The sequence below is a fragment of the Carcharodon carcharias genome, chromosome 8 (genome assembly GCF_017639515.1).
Source record: "Carcharodon carcharias isolate sCarCar2 chromosome 8, sCarCar2.pri, whole genome shotgun sequence".
Lineage (NCBI taxonomy): Eukaryota > Metazoa > Chordata > Chondrichthyes > Lamniformes > Lamnidae > Carcharodon > Carcharodon carcharias.
In genome coordinates this window covers 14651656-14674222 of record NC_054474.1, presented here as the reverse complement: position 1 = coordinate 14674222, position 22567 = coordinate 14651656, and the positions used below count along the sequence as shown (strand labels likewise).

Here is a 22567-nt window from a genome sequence, read left to right as displayed (position 1 = left end):
GTGAGCGATTTCTTTCATCCTCAGTGTTGAGTAGCTTGTGGGTCAAGGGACTGGTTGTTAAGGGCCATGAGAAGGAGCTGGTGCTAAGGGACTGGTTGCTAAGGACCATGAGAAGGGACTGGTTGCTACAGGCCAAGGGACTGGTTGCTAAAGACCATGAGAAGGGACTGGTTGCTAAGGACCATGAGAAGGGACTGGTTCCTACAGGCCAAGGGACTGGTTGCTAAGGGCTATGAGAAGGGACTGGTTGCTAACGGCCAAGGGACTGGTTGCTAAGGACCATGAGAAGGGACTGGTTGCTAAGGACCATGAGAAGGGACTGGTTCCTACAGGCCAAGGGACTGGTTGCTAAGGGCCATGAGAAGGGACTGGTTGCTAACGGCCAAGGGACTGGTTGCTAAAGACCACGAGAAGGGACTGGTTGTTAAGGGCCAAGGGACTGGTTGCTAAGGTCCATGAGAAAAGCCTGGTTGCTAAGGGCCACAGGAGTGGTTGCTAAGGTCCATGAGAAAATTCTGGTTGCTAAGGGCCACAGGAGTGGTTGCTAAGGTCCATGAGAAAAGCCTGGTTGCTAAGGGCCACAGGAGTGGTTGCCAAGGTCCATGAGAAAAGCCTGGTTGCTAAGGGCCACAGGAGTGGTTGCTAAGGTCCATGAGAAAAGCCTGGTTGCTAAGGGCCACAGGAGTGGTTGCTGTATGTTTTACTTGGTCAGAAATGAACCATGTTTTCCTGGAGGACATTCTGTCTTCTGCCCTCTATAAACTTCAGCTCATCCAAAATTCTCCTGGTCATATTTTAACATGTACTAGTCTTGCTCACCCCTCTATTACTTCCTGGCCCACTAACACCTTGATTTTAAATTTTCAATGGCTTGCGAGGGGCTTCTCTCCACCTTCAGTGATGCTCGTCTTGTGGGTCCCACAGTGTATCCATTTTGGCATTTCTTTGTTCATGGGACACTGATGGGGGTTCCCAACCCTCCAGGTTTGCCTTGGCGTCTCCAAGAATTGAAGATCAATCTCCAGGACACTGCTGTGCGCAACCCTGGAGACAAATCTTTGGGACATTGAAAAACATGGGTTTGTTTTGTCATTTTCTTTGTACATTTCTCTTTAATATTTATTGAAAATGGGGGAAAAAAAGGCTGTTTGGATGACAGTTAAGCATCATCCAATTGGGTGATGAATCATTTTGCTTTCAACTGGTGTAGGAAGGCAGTATGTCACAAAGATGGACATGTTGGCCGACAAACGGCTGGAGCATGGGGTGCAAGTCATGTGATGACACCTCCAGAAATACATTTATTCACGGTTGGAAGCCCTAGACACTGGACATACAGAGGTTGGGGTTCAGCATAAGCCATAGGTCGGACATGAGGGCAAAGCAGCTTGCTTTATAATTGAAGGAATCTCAAGCATTTTCCATCAGTCAAGGTGGACGATTCCCTGGCCTGAGAGAGCTATAGGCCTTTCCATCATGTGACACCACTTCCCTTGCTCAAGCAGATTAATGGACGTTTCTACAAACGGACAACAGATATAAGTCTCTCAGCCTCCGAAAGAGACGGACCAGGTTGACTCATCTCCTACATCAAAATCTTGACTAACTTTTCTATTTTAGACACTGATCAACTACTTCATTTCCAAAATGGTGGTTCCAGTGCATCTACATGGTTTCCATGGCGCTTTTGTACTGTTGCTTGACATCCACTGCAAATGCAACCAAAGTAGTCAGAACCATCCAACACCATCGGCACATGAGGTGGTGTTTCGGCCCATCCCACCTGTGCTGGCTCTTTGAATGAGCTGCCCAAATTAGTCCTGAGCCTTCCTCCTTTCTCCCCCACCCCAACTCAACAACCCCTGTAAATTAGTTCTCTTCAAGTTTTTCTTTTATGTCCAACTGCCTTTTGAAAGCTCCTACGCAATCTAGAAAGATTGGAAACGTGGTAATTGCTTGGGGACCTGCAAGGGTGGACGAGGGAAAGGGAAGGGGAGGGATGATCCACATATGGTTGACGATGCACTTCAGTCCAGTCTGGCTGAGATAAAATAAGAGGTCTGGATGTAGGTAGCATCAGGTTTCCTTCATCTGTTATGCAAAGCGGTGTGGAAATTTCAGGGTCCACATCGTGCATCTTAGTTACGATCATATCACAGGTCTTACTCGCCTTAGATGTTGCAGGTCACTTTTGACAGATTTAAGATAATCGGCAAAAGGATCTGAGATGGGTGACGGCAAGAATGTGTTTTTACAGAGCGAGTTGTGGTGATCCGGAATGTGTTAACTGAAAGGGCAGTGGAAGCAGGTTCAGTAGTAACTTTCGACGGGACACTGGATAAATATTCGAAGGGAAGTAAAATCCGCAGGTTATGGGGAAAGAGCAGGGGCAATGGATGGGATTAATTGGACAGCTCTGTCAAAGAGCTGGCTCAGGCATGATGGGCCAATGCTGTATTGGTAACAAGTAACTGAGGGGACAGTGCAAGCCGTCTTGGGGGAGAGCGAGGGTGTTGAGTTTGCTGGTGTCATTGCAGATAGGGGTGGATATGGGGTGGGGTGTTGGGGGAAGGAAGAGGCAGTGAAAAGCAGGACCGAAATCCACAAGCCTAACTGGGAACCCAACCCCTGTCTAGAGAGTGAAAAGGGCGGGGGTTAGGGTCGTGCAGTCTGTGCACATGCACGAGGTCCCTGTTGGGATTCAGTGACAAACTGAAGGATTGAGCTCAATCTCATTGCGCTGTGCCAATCCACTTTCCCTCACCTGTGCCTGTGCTGATCTGGCACCAGATTAAGTCGGTAGGGATTCAACGCCCGTTGCCTGGTAGAATGTAAGGACCCTGATCCGAAAATTTCCTCAGGGAGCCCATGTCAAGCCTTTGTGAGGAGACGTGGAACAAGCAACTCACACCCAGTGTGACCCAAAGTCTCGGTAAAGACAGTGTCACAGAAGATCTGAGCAAGCTCGACAGGATGAATTGCCATTTATAAATGTACAAACCTTGTTCGAAATCATTGCTTTCAAAGTGCGATGGGTCAAAACGAGCCCCCTTAAAACTAAACGGTCATTTACTGACCGCTGTTTGTGATTTGAAATGAGGAAGGTTTTCTCTCCTTATTAATTGCACCAAAGTCCAAGTCATTTGGACTGTTCAGACATATCACAAAGTGCTTTCAATTGGTTCAAAGTGCAGTCACCATGGTTAAGGCAGGGCAGAGCAATCACTTTAAAATTTCACCCTGGAGACATTCATTTCAGAGGGCTTGTGGCTTTGGCAGGCAAAAGGGTTAAAACTTCCATTAAGCCCACCAGCAACTGCTCCTTGCCGACCCAGTCTGAACGAGACTGGCACTTTTCTACCACCCGTTAACTCTTAATGCTCTTCGATGGATAGTCTCTAAGACGGGACCGTCTAAAAAATTTTAAATCCCTCCTTCCTCCCTCCCCAAGTTCACGTTAAGATTGCAAACGCCCGTTATGTAAATTTTTTTTGCTCCCGACACAACAACAGTAGAAAACATGCATCGCAGCCAAGTTATAAAGTCATCACTTTAACTATCACAATTTTAAAATACACCTACACCGTAAATTGATTGGAATTATGGATATCGCTGTAAACATGCCAGAACGACAGATATTGCCTTTCAGATTACAAAAAAAATGGATCGGTTATGAAATTGATCGCTCTCCCGGCAAACACGGTGGGAGGTGGGTGTGTGTGTGAGCGGAGGAACCGATTGCTCAACACAGTAGTGATCCTGCCAAGCATTCCACCTCTCTCTCCAGGGGGGGAGACATGAGTCCAGCGGTGAGGTTTCAACAGGAGGATATTTTCCTTGCGTGCAAGTCAGTCATGGATAGCAGCAGGAGACTGGAGAGAAGGATTTTCAGCTGCAGAGACAGAACAAGGTCAAAGAATAAAGAAGATGTTCTACAGCAGCTCTCTATCGCCCCAAGACATTTCAAAGTGCTCACTGGAATTTAGCAGAGTGAGAGGCAACTTCATTGAAACCTTCACGGTCCTGAGGGGTTCTTAGACAGGGTAGGTGTGGAGAGGGTGCTTCCAGTGGTGGGAGAGTCTAGAACTAGGGGGTCACTGTTTAAATAAAAGGGGTGGCCCATTTAAGACAGAGATGAGGAGAATTTTTTTCTCCTGAGTCTTTGGAACTCTCTCCCTCAAAAGATGGTGGAAGCAGAGTCTTTGAATATTTTTAAGGCAGAGCTAGATAGATTTTTGATTAACAAGGGGGGGCGGGTGGGGTGAAAGGTTATCGGGGGGGACGCAGGAATGTGGGGCTTGAGGTTACATTCAGATCAGCCATGATCTTATTGAATGGCAGGCCCGAGGGGCTGAGTAACCTTCTCCTGCTCCTAATTCGTATGTTGGTATGTATACTGAACAGTCAGTGAGCTACCTTTTGAAGCGCAGTCACTGCTGCAACAGGTGGTCTTGTGGCGCAGGGCTAGTGTCCCTGCCTCTGCACTAGAAGCTCTGGGTTCAAACCCCAACCCTGGACTTGATGTCCAAAGAAAGTGTGTCTGTAAGATGGTCAAACAGGGTGGATTAATAACCTACAAAGTGTTCCAATATGTGCCAATGGCAGGTAGTAAGAGCTAGAGAGATTCCTGATCAGCCATGTGATGGAAGGAATGTTGGAGCCTTTACTATCCATAGCTCCAGACTACAATATGCATGTAAAAAAGTCCATGTTGCAACCAGCAGCTTGGACTCCCTGAGTGAATTGTAATATGCTATTGCTATCATTGTTGTAACATAGGGAAATGTGACAGCTGCAGCAGTAAGATATACATACAGGATAAACACTGGGCCAGGACACTGGCTGAGCTGCCCTAATCTTCTTCCATTAGTGCGCCAACAACTTTTATGTCCACCAGTTCAATTTCGCCTGAAAATGGCACCTCCAACAGTGCAGCACTCCCTCAATATTACAGTAGGGAATGTCACCCTAGACTATGAGCTCAAATCTCTGGGGTGGGACTTGAACCCACAACTTTCTGATGAATAAGGAGATACGTAATGCTGGAAATGTAGAGCAAATTTGCAAAAAAGGAAGGAGGGTGATTAAAGTTTTTAGTGCAAACCCTTTCTGGAGCAGAAACCTGGAGATAACAAAAATCCTTGGTTGGAACACATACGATAAAAGGGTGGCTGAGAGTTGGGGGAAGGTGGAGAATGATGAGGTAGTGCACCTTGAAAAGCTGTTGCTCTTCACCCCAAACCCACCCCCAACCCCCACTCCAATTTTTCCCAGTGCTTAATTCTAGGCTAGTCCCTCTGGACCCCTGGCCACCAAAACCTGGACCTTAACCCTTACTTGGCCAGAGCAGACGGAGATCCCGATCGGTGGAAGTGGACAATCTGCCATTTGCCATCGCGGCGATGCCAGATGCGAGTCTCCTCGGACTGGGCAGTGCGTGGGATCCCATTGCTGTCTATGTACTGTGTAATGCGGATGTACGCGATACAGGCAGCCTCTTCTCCAATCAGATGGATGTGTGGGTTCAGGATGGTGGTGTGGACAGGCTTGTTGTTCTTAGACCACACTGGAAACAGACAAAACAAAAAACCTCCATCAGTCCCCGATGAGCACACAATGGGAAACCAAAATAGACATCGCGAGAGCTCAGCGGATGGGGAGAGGTGAACACAGTTTGTCATGTGACACTGAGCATCAAAACAGGAACAACACCTCACATTTACATAAGGAAGAAAAACTTGCATTTCTGTAGCACCATGCACATCCTCAGGACATCGCTAAACAGCCAATAACATTTTTTTTTTAGCGCGTAGTTACCATTGTAATGTAAGAAATGTGGCAGCCAATTTGTGCACAGCAAGCTCCCACAAACAGCAATGTGATATTGGCCAGATAAGCCATTTCTTTTTTAAGGATGTCAATTAAAGGATAAATATTGGCCTCAGGACACCAGGGAGAACTCCCCTACTCTTCTTCGAGAAATAGTGTGATAGGAGCTGAGAGGCTAGACAGGGCCTCGGTTTAATGTCTCATCCAAGAGACGGCACCTCTGGCAGTGCAGCACTCCCTCAGAACTGCACAGGGAGTGTCAGTCTATATTGGTGAGTTTGGGTCTCTGGAGTGTGACTTGAGCCTATAACCTTCTGACACAGAGGTGAGAATACTACTCAGCTGGCAAACCACAAGTCCCAAAGTCTGCATGGATGAAGCCAACTCATTCAAGATAGAGCAGGGCTTGAACTGGGGTTTCACAAGTGTGCTGGGCCACATTCACTCGCTCCATTCAGTCACTCAGACAGCATAGGTTAAAAATTTCAACCCTATGCGGTAGCTTTAAAGTGAGTAGCTTAAACCCAGTCATCCAACGTGGATGGTCTGTCTCTCCAGCCAGAACAGAAATTGTCTCTTACAATTCTCAAAGTAGAATCGATGAAAATCGAGCCCTTCCACCAGATTTCCCAGCGCCTCGGGTTCAAACGCGGTGACCCCAGGGTCACACATCTTCCTGAAAGATCAACAAATCAGAATGGCAGGGATTCACTTCAATAAGCAAATCAGGAAGCAGGAAATGTTAGAAATACACAGCAGACCAGTCAGCATCTAAAGAAGGGGTGACACATGAATATTTAAAGGGGGGAATAAACTTAACACTTCTAATATGTAACGTGGTAGTGACAGGATGGGAGGAGGGAAGGGATTGAAGGAGGGACAGAGGGAGTAAGGGATAAAGGGAGAGATGGGAGGAGGGAAGGAGATAAGGAATGGATAGCGGGAGGGGAGGAATAGATGGACGGAGGGGATGAATGGTGGGGGTAAGGAGGGAAATATGAATGATGGATCAGCAGTACCAGTTTCACACCAGGATTACGTGTTGCAAATCTACATCCTGGAACATAAGATGCCGATTGTAACTACTCAGAGTTAATGATTCAGTTTCTATTGGATGGATAATGGTTTCAAAACTTTTCAGTAATTGGTACAAAACAAAACCAAATGTTTTTCTTAGGAAAGAAACTCACGTGTATGCCTCAAAATCTCCATTGCTAATCGCTTCAATTAGCTGTTCTGTGGCTTTGATAATCTCTTGTTTACGCACTGGAATTAGTACAGAACAAGTTAAGGTTGAAACGTTTCTTAATTTACAATACAGTCACACTTTAAAAAGAAAGCCTGCATTCTACATGTTACACAACAGAATTACAGGGAGTGAGCCTTAGAGCAGACCCATCCATCTATCCATCCATTCCTTTATATCCAAACAAAACTTCCTTAAATTTCCCATTAATATATCCCTACCACCATGTCTGTCTCCATCCATTCATTCCTCCCTCCATTTTTCTCTATCCTTTTCTCTCAACATCTCTTCTTCCACCCATTCACTGCTCTCCCATCTCTTTCTGTAATAATTCCTCAGCCTTCCCTTCCTCCATCCCTCCCTCCCTCCTCTCTCCATCCATTCCTCTGTGTTTTTCTCTGTCCATAGATTTCGTTCTCCATCCAGTACTGCCTCCATCTCTTCCTCTATCCATTCCTTCCAATCTTTCTCCATCTGTCTCATCCATTTCACCCTCTCTCCCTTTGTACCTATAGAGCATAAGAACGAGGAGCAGGAGTGGGCAATTCAGCCCCTCGAGCCTGCCCCACCATTCAATACGATCATGGCTGATCTCATTTCGGCCTCAACTCCAATTTCCCACCCTCTGCCCATATCCTTTCAACCCATTACTAATTTTAAATCTGTCTATCTCCTCCTTAAATTTATTTAGCCTCCTGGCATCCACTGCACTTTGAGGTAGTGAATTCGACAGATTCACGACCCCTTGAGAAAAGTAATTCCTCCTCATCTCTGATTTACCACCCCTTAGCCTAAAACTATGGCCTCTCATTCTAGAAGAACTGCCTCCCATTGTCCAGAGCACTTGAATCCAATAGTAACAAATAGTCAGTCACTTGGTAGTGCAGAGCTTGAATATTGCTGTCAAAGTGTTTCACCTTGTACTCATCAGGATAGACATAAGAAAGCCAAAAAAGCAAGGGGGATAATAGATGCCTGGTGTATTCTCTATGGCAATGCCTTGACCAATAAGAGTCGACTTGCCAACCAATCAGTGCCCTTTTCTCATGCAGTGCGAATTGTTGCTCCCTTTGAAATCTGGCATTCTTGCATCTGTCCTGATGAGTGCAAATGAAAAGCTTTGATAACATCTCTCTTTTTCCAGTAATACCCCAATAGCAACACCTTAACTCAGAAGTCCCTTGGAGGAAGCCTGTCCAGTCCAGAGAAGTGTTGGGTGGGGTGGGGGGCTGAATTAAAATGGCAGCCAGAGTCAGATGGCATCATCTGGATGTGAAAGGTATTTTAACTGTGGGGTGGTTAAGTCTCAGACTCACCAGTGAGGGCAGCATAGGAGGCAAATTTAGTTAATTTTATTCTACTTACTAAAGGCTCTTTATTACATTCAAAGTTATGTCCATTCTGTAAAGTGTTTTCTACCCTCACTGCCTGACCTCCTTGACTTCCCGCTTAAACGTATTTGCAAATTGGCCAAGGACCAAGTGGACAGCGTCTTAAAATGTAATTTATTTATGTTGCTTTAAAAATATTCCTCAGAGAGCGCTGATGTGGTTAATACAGCAGGGATTGAGTTTATCACAAAACATAAGCGTTTTTAACCACGGTGTGGTCCATCCACTACCTGTGAGTAAGCCGGTTTCAAATGACTGGAAACTATGTTTAAAAAATACGCAAAACTATTTTCTACTGGGAAGGGGGTACGATCCTCAGTTCCTGAGTAAATTTCAAAAAAATAATCAATGCCTTTCAAAATGTGCTTACTGGTGTCCTTACACCCCAGAAATCAAGCTTAATCTTTGGAACCACACTGAAGGCCTGAAAACATGGTCACAGTGGTGGACCTGGAAGTTCCCCTCCAAGTCACTCACCATCCTGACTTGGAAATATGTAAGATGTAATCCCTAACAGCACTGTGGGCGTACCTACACCACATGGACCGCAGCGGTTCAAGAAGGCAGCTCACCACCCCCTTCTCAAGGGCAACTAGGGAGGGGTGGTGAAAATGCTGGCCCAGCCAGCGATGACCACATCCCCTGAAAGGAGAAATAGAAATTGGCAGTAATTAATTGACCCCAGAGGGGTGGACGTTTTTGTGTCTGGGCCGGTTGCTTGCAGACTTTTTCTAAGCTAGTGCAAACGATTGCAGAAATACGAGATGCACTGAACACAATTTGCGCTTAAAATCCCATTGGCCTTTTCCACCAGTTATAGCATCATGGGGAAAACCGTGCTGAAAATACCTGCCCATCAAGTGGGAATTCCAGGCCCTCCTATTGATAAAAACAAAAAAACTGTGGATGCTGGAAATCGAAAACAAAAACAAAAACAGAATTACCTGGAAAAACTCAGCAGGTCTGGCAGCATCAGCGGAGAAGAAAAGAGTTGACGTTTCGAGTCTTCATGACCCTTCGACAGAACTTGAGTTCAAGTCCAAGAAAGAGTTGAAATATAAGCTGGTTTATGGTGTGTGTGTGGGGGGCGGAGAGAGAGAGAGAGAGAGAGAGGTGGAGGGGGGGGGGTGTGGTTGTAGGGACAAACAAGCAGTGATAGAAGCAGATCATCAAAAGATGTCAACAACAATGGTACAAAAGAACACATAGGTGTTAAAGTTAAAGTTGGTGATATTATCTAAACGAATGTGCTAATTAAGAATGGATGGTAGGGCACTCAAGGTATAGCTCTAGTGGGGGTGGGGAGAGCATAAAAGATGTAAATAAATAAATAAATAAATATTTTTTTTTTCTTTTTCTCTTTTTATAATGGAAATAGGTGGGAAAAGGAAAATCTATATAATTTATTGGGAAAAAAAAGAAAAGGAAGGGGGAAACAGAAAGGGGGTGGGGATGGGGGAGGGAGCTCACGACCTAAAGTTGTTGAATTCAATATTCAGTCCGGATGGCTGTAAAGTGCCTAGTCGGAAGATGAGGTGTTGTTCCTCCAGTTTGCGTTGGGCTTCACTGGAACAATGCAGCAAGGCAAGGACAGACATGTGGGCAAGAGAGCAGGGCGGAGTGTTAAAATGGCAAGCGACAGGGAGGTTTGGGTCATTCTTGCGGACAGACCGCAGGTGTTCTGCAAAGCGGTCGCCCAGTTTACGTTTGGTCTCTCCAATGTGGAGGAGACCACATTGGGAGCAATGAATGCAGTAGACTAAGTTGGGGGAAATGCAAGTGAAATGCTGCTTCACTTGAAAGGAGTGTTTGGGTCCTTGGACGGTGAGGAGAGAGGAAGTGAAGGGGCAGGTATTGCATCTTTTGCGTGGGCATGGGGTGGTGCCATAGGAGGGGGTTGAGGAGTAGGGGGTGATGGAGGAGTGGACCAGGGTGTCCCGGAGGGAGCGATCCCTACGGAATGCCGATAGGGGGGGTGACGGGAAGATGTGTTTGGTGGTGGCATCATGCTGGAGTTGGCGGAAATGGCGGAGGATGATCCTTTGAATGCGGAGGCTGGTGGGGTGATAAGTGAGGACAAGGGGGACCCTATCATGTTTCTGGGAGGGAGGAGAAGGCGTGAGGGCGGATGCGCGGGAGATGGGCCGGACACGGTTGAGGGCCCTGTCAATGACCGTGGGTGGAAAACCTCGGTTAAGGAAGAAGGAGGACATGTCAGAGGAACTGTTTTTGAAGGTAGCATCATTGGAACAGATGCGACGGAGGCGAAGGAACTGAGAGAATGGGATGGAGTCCTTACAGGAAGCGGGGTGTGAGGAGCTGTAGTCGAGATAGCTGTGGGAGTCGGTGGGTTTCTAATGGATATTGGTGGACAGTCTATCACCAGAGATTGAGACAGAGAGGTCAAGGAAGGGAAGGGAAGTGTCAGAGATGGGCCTCTCTCAGTTTAGACTCTCCCACAAGTGGAAGCATTTGCCCGGTGTCCACTTTGGAATCATACGTCTTTCTCTTTGCACCTTACCTTTCGTATCCTCGTCTTCAATTGTGGTGTTGGTACTCTCCGTGGATTCCTAGGTTAAGGGCACAGGGCAGTCACTATGACGAGTAACCATGGCAACCTGCTCAATCTGCGCTCCACAATCCAAAACTCTCAACGCCACAGAACAAGATGGGAGCAAGCATCAATGTTCAAGTTTTGATGTATGGAAATCAGGAATGGGGGTAGTGGTAAGGTCACTGGACTGGTAATTCAGAGACCCAGCCTAATGCTCTGAGGACGTCTACCAGGCAGCTGGTGGAGTTTATAGTCGATTAACAAAATCTGGAATTAAAATGCTAGTCTCGCTAATGGTGACTGTGAAACTCCAACGGTTGACGGAACAACCCATCTGGTTCACTCATGTCCTTTAGCAAAGGAAATCGGCCGTCCTTATTCGGTCTGGGCCTACATGTGACTCCAGACCCACAGCAACGTGGTTGACTCTTAACTGCCCCTCTGAAATGCTGAGCCAACCACTTAGTTCAAGGTCAACAGGCAACAAATGTTGGCCTCGCCAATGATGCCAACATCCCAGGAAAGAATGAATAAAGGAAAAAGGCTGTGAAACTAACCAACCTCCTTTAGATGAAACGTGTGGGCGGGGCTGCCTGGTTTAAAGTCGGATTGTATTATGCACGTGTTTCCAAATGAAATGGCTTTGCAACTTGGCAAAGCAATTTTAACTGCACTGCGAGGAGGTGCATGGGATCCCAAAGGTATATGCCTGAGCATCATCACCAGTCCACAATGCAAGCACAAACGTGAGGCTAGACTTGAATGCGCAGAAAATCACGGGTGCCCATTATTCGTAATGTATATTTAATCCTAAAGGCACATGTAAGCAACATCTTGTGCGTAATCATGACTGCCCAAGTAATCACAAGTACGCAAGTAATGCCAATATGCATACAATCATCAGAGTATGTAATCACCTCAGTCAAATAATCACCAATGTCCCCCCCCGCTGCCCCCCCCCAGGTCTTGCCTCGTATCCCTGCAATTTTTTTCTCCTCCAGGTATTTAACCAATTCCCCTTTCAGAGGCTGCTATTGAATCAGAATCCATCGTCCTGTCAGGAGGTACATTCTAAAACCTAATCACTCAATGCATTAAAAAGCTTTTCTTCCATTGTCTCTGCTTCTTTTGCCAATCACCTTAAATCCGTGTCCTCTGACCCTTCAGCCACTGGAAACAGTTTCTCTTTATGTTCTCTTACTTAGACCCTTCACAATTTTGAACACCTCTGTTAAATCTCCTCTTAGCCTTCTCTGCTCCAAGAAGAAAGTCAGTCCAGGTAAAACCTCTCATCCCTGGGGCCAATGTATTGAGTGGGATGGGATAGGGGATCTATTTCTCATGAGGCTGAGAGGGATTTTCCTGCTGGAAGGTCTGTTTGAGCAGCTCCATCAAGCTCTATACAACTCCTGAGCGGGCTTGCTGAGTTGTTCATTTATCCTTGAATGTGTGACTTTGACACATCAGTAACGTTCAGCGCTGAAAGTCACCTCTACTGATCTCCCACGCTCTATTAATCAAGAGAGCAAACACGAAACCTTTGTGGCTTAATTGCTTTCATAGAGACTCCTAACCCTGAGGGAGAGTGTGAGAGAGAGAGAGAGAGAGAGAGAGAGACAGGGAACGCTTTGAGCTAAATATTGCTGGTGGGCAGATCAACATAAGGTTATCTAAATGTTTTGGGCAGCCACATGGGAAGGTCCCAACAAACTGGTCAAGCATGGTACAGTGATGCTGCAGAAAGTAGAGGCAGAGTACATAAGATAGAAGATTTTCTGTCCTACCTTCACACCATCTGCCTTCTTGTTGCCTGAGCTTCTGCCACCTGTGTAAGTGGAACAAAATCAAACACAGTTATAGGAGATGTAAGGTAAACAGGTACTGAAGTTTGGTAGCCAGGAGCAGTGGAGACTGTGGAGAGGGGAAACATTTCATTCGGTGGTTAATCAAATGATATGCCATTGTCAAGAGAAGAGTAGGTGAAATGTCCATGGCCAGATTTCTCTAAGCCTTGTTGTAACCTTGGCATTAGGGTTGGTGGAAACCCAGGGACAGAGAGGGGCCAGCACTTCACCCGGGCTCCCACTGATCTCACGCTGCAGTTACCAAAATGGGAGACCAGTAGAACCCTGGAATCTGGAATGTCCAACCCAAGCGAGGGGGGCAGGGGACAGTGGGGTCAGTCTTGGATTGCTGCAAGCAGCCGGCACAAAGAAAGAAACTGCCTTTAGATGGCGCCTTTCACAGCCTCAGGGTGTCAGAAAATGTTGCAGGGCCATGGGGAAAGAGCTGGGGAAGCGGGCCGAATGGCATCTTGCTGTGTTGCAATGTTCACCACAACCCAAACGGGCAAAGGTCCTGTTGCTTTCAGAGCTGTCTCGGGAGAGTAGGCAGAAGATCCCTGAGCCAGCGGCTCTCTCATGTCTGCAGTAAATTCACTTCCATTTTCCAAGGTGTTTGTGCTGCTGAGGGTTGGGGGGGGGGGGGGGGGGGGGGGGGGGTGGTGGTGGGGGGTGGGGGTGGGGAAAGAGAGGGGGCAGGATGGGAGTGGGGGCGCGGGAGGGGTGGTGTGTGACCTGAACTGTTGTCTGCACATGTTGGGTATTGATAAATCCAGGGAGGTCCATTTCAGTGGGAGCGATTGGACCTTTTGTGTTTAACTGAGAGTGAAGTGCAACATTATGGGAAATTAATACTTCACAGCGCAAAGAGTTCGTATTGATACCGTACCCTTCATAACCTCAGAGAGTCCTAAAATGCTTCACACCTAATGGAGTACTTGCTGAAATGTGCTTACTATTGTAACATTAGAAACGTGAGAGTCCTGCATTTCTGTAGCACGTTTCAAAACCTCAGGATATCACAAAATGCTTCATGGCCAATGCAGTACTTTTTGAAAGTGTAGTTGCTGTTGTAACATAGGAAAGACAGCAGCACTATTTACACACAAGACAGAGCCATGGATCATTACCCCTCCCCATCCCCTTCACTCATTGCACCCCCACCGTCTCCTCACCGCCCACCCCCCAGCTCATTGCCCTCCATCCCTCCACTCATTGCCCCCCCACCAACCTCTCACAGCCCAAACCCCACTCATTGCCCCTAACTTATTGCCCCTCCACCCCCCTCTCATTGCCCAACACCCCATCCAATCATTGCCCCCCCCAGCAACCCCCATCCCCTACTCATTGCCCCCACCCCTCCACTCATTGGCCCCTGCCCCTTCCAATCATTGCCCCACCCCTCCACTCATTGGCCCCACCCCTCCACTCATTGGCCCCCGCCCCTTCCAATCATTGCCCCACCCCTCCACTCATTGGCCCCACCTCTGCACTCATTGGTGCCACCCCCTCCAAACATTGCCCCAACCCCTCCTCTCATTGGCCCCACCCCCTCCAATCATTGCTCCCCACCCCCCCCACCAACCCCCCCACCCCCTACTCATTGACCCCCACCCCTCCACTCATTGGGCCCCCCACTCATTGCCCCCCTCACTCATTGCCCTCCACCCCCTCCACTCATTGCCCCCAACACCACCTAACCCCCACTCATTGCCCGCCCCCAGCCCACTCATTGCCACCGCCCCCTCCACCACCACCCCCAAAACCACCACTGGTTTTAAGGTAGAACAAGGGAGGGGATTTATTCAAACAGAGGATATTTTCCTCCTGAATTTTCCTTCCCCTTTGGGAGCCCAGTAGCTGAAAGATGAAAGAAACTGGTTGATGCATTTGAGAATGACAAAGACAGGTCCAAACAAATGGCGTCCGTCTGTCATCACCTCATCTCTCCTGGGCTTTTCTTATCCATTGATAAGATACGATCAAGACCAGCAGGTGGCAGTCATGAGCCACCTTCCCAAACGCAACTGAGAGGCTCGCTCGGCCATTTCAGAGGGCAGGTTAGATTCAACCACATCGCTGTGGGTCTGGAGTCACACATAGGCCCAGACTGAGTCAAGACATAAGATTTCTTTCCCTAAAGGGTAAGGGTGAACCAGCTGGATTTTTTTTTTGTTTTTTTTTACAAAATCTGGGTAATTCGCCATTATTTAAAGTAGTTTCTTTTAATCCCAGATCTATTTAATTAGCTGAATTTTAATTCCCCAGACACTGTGGTGGGATTTGAACTCTCGTTGCAGGATTATTAAGCCAGTCCTTTGGAGTATTAGTCCAGTAATTGAACCACAGTGCTGTACCTAGCTTAGGTGACTGGGTTCGCAATCCAGAGCCTGGGCTAATGACCCAGTCACTCGAGTTCAGATCCCACTGTGACGGTCGAGGGTTTTAAAGGGTGGGTTTGTTGGCACTGCAGAGGAACAGTTGCGCATGCCCACTTGGCACCCGCTCTGTCTGTGGCCATGGTTTCTCCCACCACTGACATCATTGTCGCACACCTGTTGACCAACCTCATCGGCCCCCTTTTGATCCCTCGACAACTCACTCGCTGGCACTCTCCTGATCCCCCTTCCGAGAGGAGGGGGGGTTGGGGGGGGTGGAGAGGGGCAGTGAGCAGAGGAGGTGGCAAGAGGTTGGGCAGGGATGAGGGAGCGGGAGGTGGCGAGGGGTCGAGGGAGGGGTGGCAGGCAGGGGGAGGTCGGTGGACACACAGTGGTGGGAGAACCGAGCGTGCGCCTGCGGATGGGGTGAGTGCCGAGTGTGGGTGTTCCTGTGTGGCAGCAGCAGGAGTTACAGCCGAAGTGGAACTGTTGCTCCCTATGAAACATCCACCTTTAACCCAGCCAGTAGAGCTGCTGGAGCATTTGGCTTGTCATGGACTGAGGGATGCAGGGACAGGGAACCCCTGCTGTCCTGAAAACTCCTGCTCGGAATGTCCCCGATTACAATCGTCAGTCAGTCAGTTCTGCAGGAAGTAAACCGAAGAACTTGCATTTACAGAGCGCCGCTCAGAACCTCAGCTCTTCTAAAGCGCTTCAACCACAACAGCTTATATTGATTCATATTTACAAGGCATCTTCAACATAATAAAACCTCCTAAAGCACTTCCACATAGGTGTGGCAAAACAAAACTCTACTCCGAGCCACGAAGTGATATTAAGGCAGGTGGCCAAAAGTTCGGTCAAGGAACAAGGTTTTAAAAGATGTCTTAGGGGGGCAGAGAGAGGCAGAGGGGAATTTGGGGAGGGGATTCCAGAGCTTGGGGCTCTGGTAGCTGGAAGCACGGCTGTCAATGCTGGTGCGAATAAAATTGGGGATGCTCAAGGGGTGAGAACTGGATGAGCACAGTGATCGCAGAGAGTTGTAGGGGACGGCTAGTCAAGTACCTTTGAAGTGTTGTCGCTGCTGTAATGTAGTCAGTGTGCACATTCAGCAAGCTCCCACAAGCAGCAATGCATTAATGCCGGATAATCTGCTTTTTAAAATGATTTTGACTGAGGGGTAAATATGGACCCAAGACATTGGAGAGCGTTAGACTTCAAAATGGTGGCCCCAGCTGGGATCATTTCCCATCACCTGAGAGGGCAGGCGAGGCCTCTGTTTAATGTTCCATCCAAAAGGCTGATAGAAGTGAGCTGGGAGGTCCCTTCTGCCCTCTGCTGCACCCCCACCCCCACACCCCCCACCAACCCCGGCCTGGCCCCTGACCTCCCAGGGCCATTATTGTGGCGGGCGGTAGGCTTGCTGGGTCTCTGTTAGTCACTCCTGTAACTCGCTCGCTTCCTTGCTTTCTGCCACCTCACGTACAACACCGAGCGTGTAGCTGCACGAGTTTCTTTAACTCGCTGCTCCGGTGATATTTTGATGGGAGCGGTGCCTCCGTTAAATAAGATTTTATGGTAATTTAATGGCAAGTGCGAAACGGAGAGGGAGGGAGGGAGCAGGGTCTCCCAGCATGAATCAAACCCGACTTAGCAAAGTCTGGTCAACCCGTGCCAAACAGTGCTCTGCGAAGCTCTGGGCCCTTGTCTTCCTAATGCATTTACAAGTAGGTCCCAGCCGCCGACACAGCAGTACGCATCACCATTAGATGATAGCTGCCTGTTGGACTCATCAATCTCCATTACGAGACAGGTGAGCATGTTCTCTCGGATCAGGTAGGGGTCAAACAGCTCTCACTAACACATTTACAGGACAAGACAGCTCGTCTCCATTATATCAGCACAAACAGCTGGTAAGTGAAAATAAAAAAAGGGTTTAATTTGTCCCAAACCCTCTCCTTAATCCCGGTAAACAGATTTGAGTGCTCAATCGCACACTCTCATTTTCTTCTAACCATAGTTAGATTCTCTCTGTACCCAATCGATTGCTCTCTGGGCAGCTAGGCCTAACCCTACATCACTAAAGGCAGATTAACTGGCCATTGATCACGTTGCTGTGCTCAAATCAGCTACCGCACTTCCCACCTCGCAACAGCGACTATGCTTCAGAAGTAACTCACTGCTTGTAAAGCTGGAGGGAGCGTAACATAGAAACTAGGAGCAGGAGTGGGCCATTCGGCCCTTCGAGCCTGTTCCGTCGCCATTCATTATGATCATGGCTGATCATCCAACTCAATAGCCTGCTCCCGCTTTCTCCCCACACCCTTTCGACCGCCAAAAATAGAAATAGTGAAGATTAAAATGATTTTTTTAACCAGAATTGAGAGGTCGAGATAGGAAAGAGTGAGCATTTGTTTCCATAAAAATGGAAACCTGATAGAGGACTTTTAAAATGAAGAAGCATTGGGATAGGGTAGATATGGATGAACTGTTTCCACTTGTGGAAGTGACCAGGACAAGAGAGCATAAATATACGATAGTCACTAACAAACTGAATAAAAATAGAGGAGCAATTTCTTCATATGTGTTTACCACATTACTACATTAGTGGGGTGGGGGGGGCGGGTGATGGATGTTGGTAGAGTGGTAATGTCATTGGCCTAGTAATCCAGGCTAATGTTCGGTGGGGCAAGGGTTCCAATCACAGCAGCTCATAAATCTGGGGGAATTTTTTTAAAAAGATAGCCTCAGGAATAGTGACCATGAAACCATTACCGACCGTCATAGTTTTAAAAACCCACCTGGTTCGTTAACGTCCTTTAGGGAAGGAGATCTGCTGCCCCTTACCTGGTCTGGCCTACACGTGACTCCAGACCCACAGCCTATGTGGTTGACTCTTAAATGGCCAAGCAAGTCACTCGGTTGCTGGGCAACAAATGCTGGCCTTGCTAGTGACATCAACATCCCATGATAGAGTAAAGAAAATGGTGGCTGCATTTCAAAAGCTTTTGGAGTTTCTGTGAAAAGCACTACCTATGTGCAGTTCTTTCTGACATGGAGAGTAGGCGGGACTCTTTGTCACAGGGAGTGACTGAAGCTCAGAGCATTGGTACATGTAAAGCGAGCGTGATGCGTACATGAGAATGGAATAGGGAGGGTGCAAAGAGGCAGTTAGAGTGGGAGCAGGCTTGTGTAGAGCATAAACACCGACGCAGGCCCATTGAGCTCAAATTGCCTATTTCTGCATCATAGATGCTACAGAATTGTACATAGGAATACAGGCCAGGGGCTGAATTTTACTGCAGGCTCCCCCCTCTTTTACTGACCCGGGCCCAGCCTCGGCCTCCGTTACCGCCACATAGGCGCTAGTCAAATTCTGTCCCAGGGCATCACCCAAACAGCGAGTCAAACCAGCACTGAAAAAACAAAGAGTGATGTCACAGGAGAGCAGGCGGGACGGTGATTGGCTGGTGAGTATTTCTGCTTTTAGCTTTGTTTTAGATTTAAACTAGGAGCTGAATAACCATCACTTGTTGATTATTATTACATTAGTAACTTAAGGATAGAGGGAACTTAAATAAATAATAAAGATGAAACAACAAAAAAGAGCGAGAGCGGAATGGCTGTATAAAGAGTAGGAGTTTACCTGTGAGGGAATGGAGAGCCTGTATAAAGAGTAGGAGTTTACCTGTGAGGGAATGGAGAGCCTGTATAAAGAGTAGGAGTTTACCTGTGAGGGAGCAGAGCGGCTGTATAAAGAGCGGGAGTTTATCTGTCAGGGAGCAGAGCGGCTGTATAAAGAGCAGGAGTTTACCTGTGAGGGAATGGAGAGCCTGTATAAAGAGCAGGAGTCTACCTGTGAGGGAATGGAGAGCCTGTATAAAGAGCAGGAGTTTACCTGTGAGGGAGCTGAGCGGCAGTATAAAGAGTGGAGGTTTATCAGTCTGGGAGCAGAGCGGCTGTATAAAGAGCGGGAGTTTATCTGTGAGGGAGTGGAGCGGCTGTATAAAGAGCAGGAGTTTACCTGTGAGGGAATGGAGAGGCTGTATAAAGAGCGAGAGTTAATGTGAGGGAGTGGAGAGGCTGTATAAAGAGCGAGAGTTTATCTGTCAGGGAGCAGAGCGGCTGTATAAAGAGCAGGAGTTTACCTGTGAGGGAGCAGAGCGGCTGTATAAAGAGCAGGAGTTTACCTGTGAGGGAATGGAGAGGCTGTATAAAGAGCGAGAGTTAATGTGAGGGAGTGGAGAGGCTGTATAAAGAGCGAGAGTTTATCTGTCAGGGAGCAGAGCGGCTGTATAAAGAGCAGGAGTTTACCTGTGAGGGAGTGGAGCGGCTGTATAAAGAGCAGGAGTTTACCTGTGAGGGAGCAGAGCGGCTGTATAAAGAGCAGGAGTTCACCTGTGATGGAATGGAGTGCCTGTTTAAAGAGCAGGAGCTTACCTGTGATGGAGCGTAGCAGGAGGGGAGCGGCTGTATAAAGAGCAGGAGTTTACCTGTGAGGGAATGGAGAGGCTGTATAAACAGCAGGAGTTTACCTGTGAGGGAACAGAGTGGCTGTATAAAGAGTGGGAATTTATCTGTCAGGGAGCAGAGCGGCTGTATAAAGAGCAGGAGTTTACCTGTGATGGAATGGAGAGGCTGTATAAAGAGCAGGTGTTTACTTGTGATGGAATGGAGAGGCTGTATAAAGAGCAGGAGTTTACCTGTGAGGGAATGGAGAGGCTGTATAAAGATTGGAGTTTACCTGTGAGGGAATGGAGAGGCTGTATAAAGATCAGGAGTTTACCTGTGAAGGAGCAGAGTGGCTGTATAAAGGGTCGGAGTTTATCTGTCAGGGAGCAGACTGGCTCTATAAAGAGCAGGAGTTTACCTGTGAGGGAATGGAGAGGCTGTATAAGGAGTAGGATTTTACCTGTGAGGGAATGGAGAGGCTGTATAAAGAGCAGGAGTTTATTTGTCAGGGAGTAGAGCGGATGTATAAAGAGCGGGAGTTTATCTGTGTGGGAGCAGAGCGGCTGTATAAAGAGCAGGAGTTTACCTGTGAGGGAGCAGAGTGGCTGTATAAAGAGTGGGAATTTATCTGTCAGGGAGCAGAGCGGCTGTATAAAGAGCAGGAGTTTACCTGTGATGGAAAGGAGAGGCTGTATAAAGAGCGAGAGTTAATGTGAGGGAGGGGAGAGGCTGTATAAAGAACGAGAGTGGTTGTATAAGGAGTAGGATTTTACCTGTGAGGGAATGGAGAGGCTGTATAAAGAGTAGGAGTTTACCTGTGAGGGAATGGAGAGGCTGTAAAAAGAGCAGGAGTTTACCTGTGAGGGAATGGAGAGGCTGTATAAGGAGTAGGAGTTTACCTGTGAGAGAATGGAGAGGCTGTATAAAGAGCAGGAGTTCACCTGTGATGGAATGGAGCACCTGAATAAAGAGCAGGAGCTTACCTGTGAGGGAGCGTAGCAGGAGGGGAGCGGCTGTATAAAGAGCAGGAGTTTACCTGTGACGGAATGGAGAGGCTGTATAAAGAGTGGGAATTTATCTGTCAGGGAGCAGAGCGGCTGTATAAAGAGCAGGAGTTTACTTGTGATGGAATGGAGAGGCTGTATAAAGAGCAGGAGTTTACCTGTGAGGGAATGGAGAGACTGTATAAAGATTGGAGTTTACCTGTGAGGGAATGGAGAGGCTGTATAAAGAGCAGGAGTTTACCTGTGAAGGAGCAGAGTGGCTGTATAAAGGGTCGGAGTTTATCTGTCAGGGAGCAGACTGGCTCTATAAAGAGCAGGAGTTTACCTGTGAGGGAATGGAGAGGCTGTATAAGGAGTAGGATTTTACCTGTGAGGGAATGGAGAGGCTGTATAAAGAGCAGGAGTTTATTTGTCAGGGAGTAGAGCGGATGTATAAAGAGCGGGAGTTTATCTGTGTGGGAGCAGAGCGGCTGTATAAACAGCAGGAGTCTACCTGTGAGGGAGCAGAGTGGCTGTATAAAGAGTGGGAATTTATCTGTCAGGGAGCAGAGCGGCTGTATAAAGAGCAGGAGTTTACCTGTGATGGAATGGAGAGGCTGTATAAAGAGCGAGAGTTAATGTGGGGGAGGGGAGAGGCTGTATAAAGAACGAGAGTGGTTGTATAAGGAGTAGGATTTTACCTGTGAGGGAATGGAGAGGCTGTATAAAGAGTAGGAGTTTACCTGTGAGGGAATGGAGACGCTGTATAAGAAGTAGGAGTTTACCTGTGAGAGAATGGAGAGGCTGTATAAAGAGCAGGAGTTTACCTGTGAGGGAGCAGAGTGGCTGTATAAAGAGCAGGAGTTCACCTGTGATGGAATGGAGTGCCTGAATAAAGAGCAGGAGCTTACCTGTGAGGGAGCGGAGCAGGAGGGGAGCGGCTGTATAAAGAGCAGGAGTTTACCTGTGAGGGAATGGAGAGGCTGTATAAACAGCAGGAGTTTACCTGTGAGGGAGCAGAGTGGCTGTATAAAGAGTGGGAATTTATCTGTCAGGGAGCAGAGCGGCTGTATAAAGAGCAGGAGTTTACCTGTGATGGAATGGAGAGGCTGTATAAAGAGCAGGAGTTTACTTGTGATGGAATGGAGAGGCTGTATAAAGAGCAGGAGTTTACCTGTGAGGGAATGGAGAGGCTGTATAAAGATTGGAGTTTACCTGTGAGGGAATGGAGAGGCTGTATAAACAGCAGGAGTTTACCTGTGAGGGAGCAGAGTGGCTGTATAAAGAGTGGGAATTTATCTGTCAGGGAGCAGAGCGGCTGTATAAAGAGCAGGAGTTTACCTGTGATGGAATGGAGAGGCTGTATAAAGAGTAGGAGTTTACCTGTGAGGGAGCAGAGTGGCTGTATAAAGAGTGGGAATTTATCTGTCAGGGAGCAGAGCGGCTGTATAAAGAGCAGGAGTTTACCTGTGATGGAAAGGAGAGGCTGTATAAAGAGCGAGAGTTAATGTGAGGGAGGGGAGAGGCTGTATAAAGAACGAGAGTGGTTGTATAAGGAGTAGGATTTTACCTGTGAGGGAATGGAGAGGCTGTATAAAGAGTAGGAGTTTACCTGTGAGGGAATGGAGAGGCTGTAAAAAGAGCAGGAGTTTACCTGTGAGGGATTGGAGAGGCTGTATAAAGAGTAGGAGTTTACCTGTGAGAGAATGGAGAGGCTGTATAAAGAGCAGGAGTTTACCTGTGAGGGAGCAGAGTGGCTGTATAAAGAGCAGGAGTTCACCTGTGATGGAATGGAGCACCTGAATAAAGAGCAGGAGTTTACCTGTGAAGGAGCAGAGTGGCTGTATAAAGGGTCGGAGTTTATCTGTCAGGGAGCAGACTGGCTCTATAAAG

General features: G+C 47.7%; 1 protein-coding gene across 3 annotated transcripts in view; it reads right to left on the bottom strand.

Moving 5' to 3' along the window:
• Positions 1–3786: 3786 nt before the first annotated feature.
• Positions 3787–22567, bottom strand: part of camk2a (calcium/calmodulin-dependent protein kinase II alpha) — a 301813-nt gene continuing 283032 nt past the window's right edge. Inside the window, exons 13-18 of one of the 3 annotated variants that reach the window (XM_041193112.1) lie at positions 12805–12845; positions 10988–11036; positions 7020–7095; positions 6411–6505; positions 5338–5566; positions 3787–3892 (exon numbers count right to left, since the gene is read on the bottom strand). In XM_041193112.1, the coding sequence (XP_041049046.1) occupies positions 3889–3892; positions 5338–5566; positions 6411–6505; positions 7020–7095; positions 10988–11036; positions 12805–12845 (494 nt within the window). In that variant the 3' untranslated portion in view covers positions 3787–3888. Of the gene's footprint in view, positions 3893–5333; positions 5567–6410; positions 6506–7019; positions 7096–10987; positions 11037–12804; positions 12846–22567 lie in introns of those variants that run through there. The other 2 variants (XM_041193113.1, XM_041193114.1) reach the window with 2 other exon arrangements.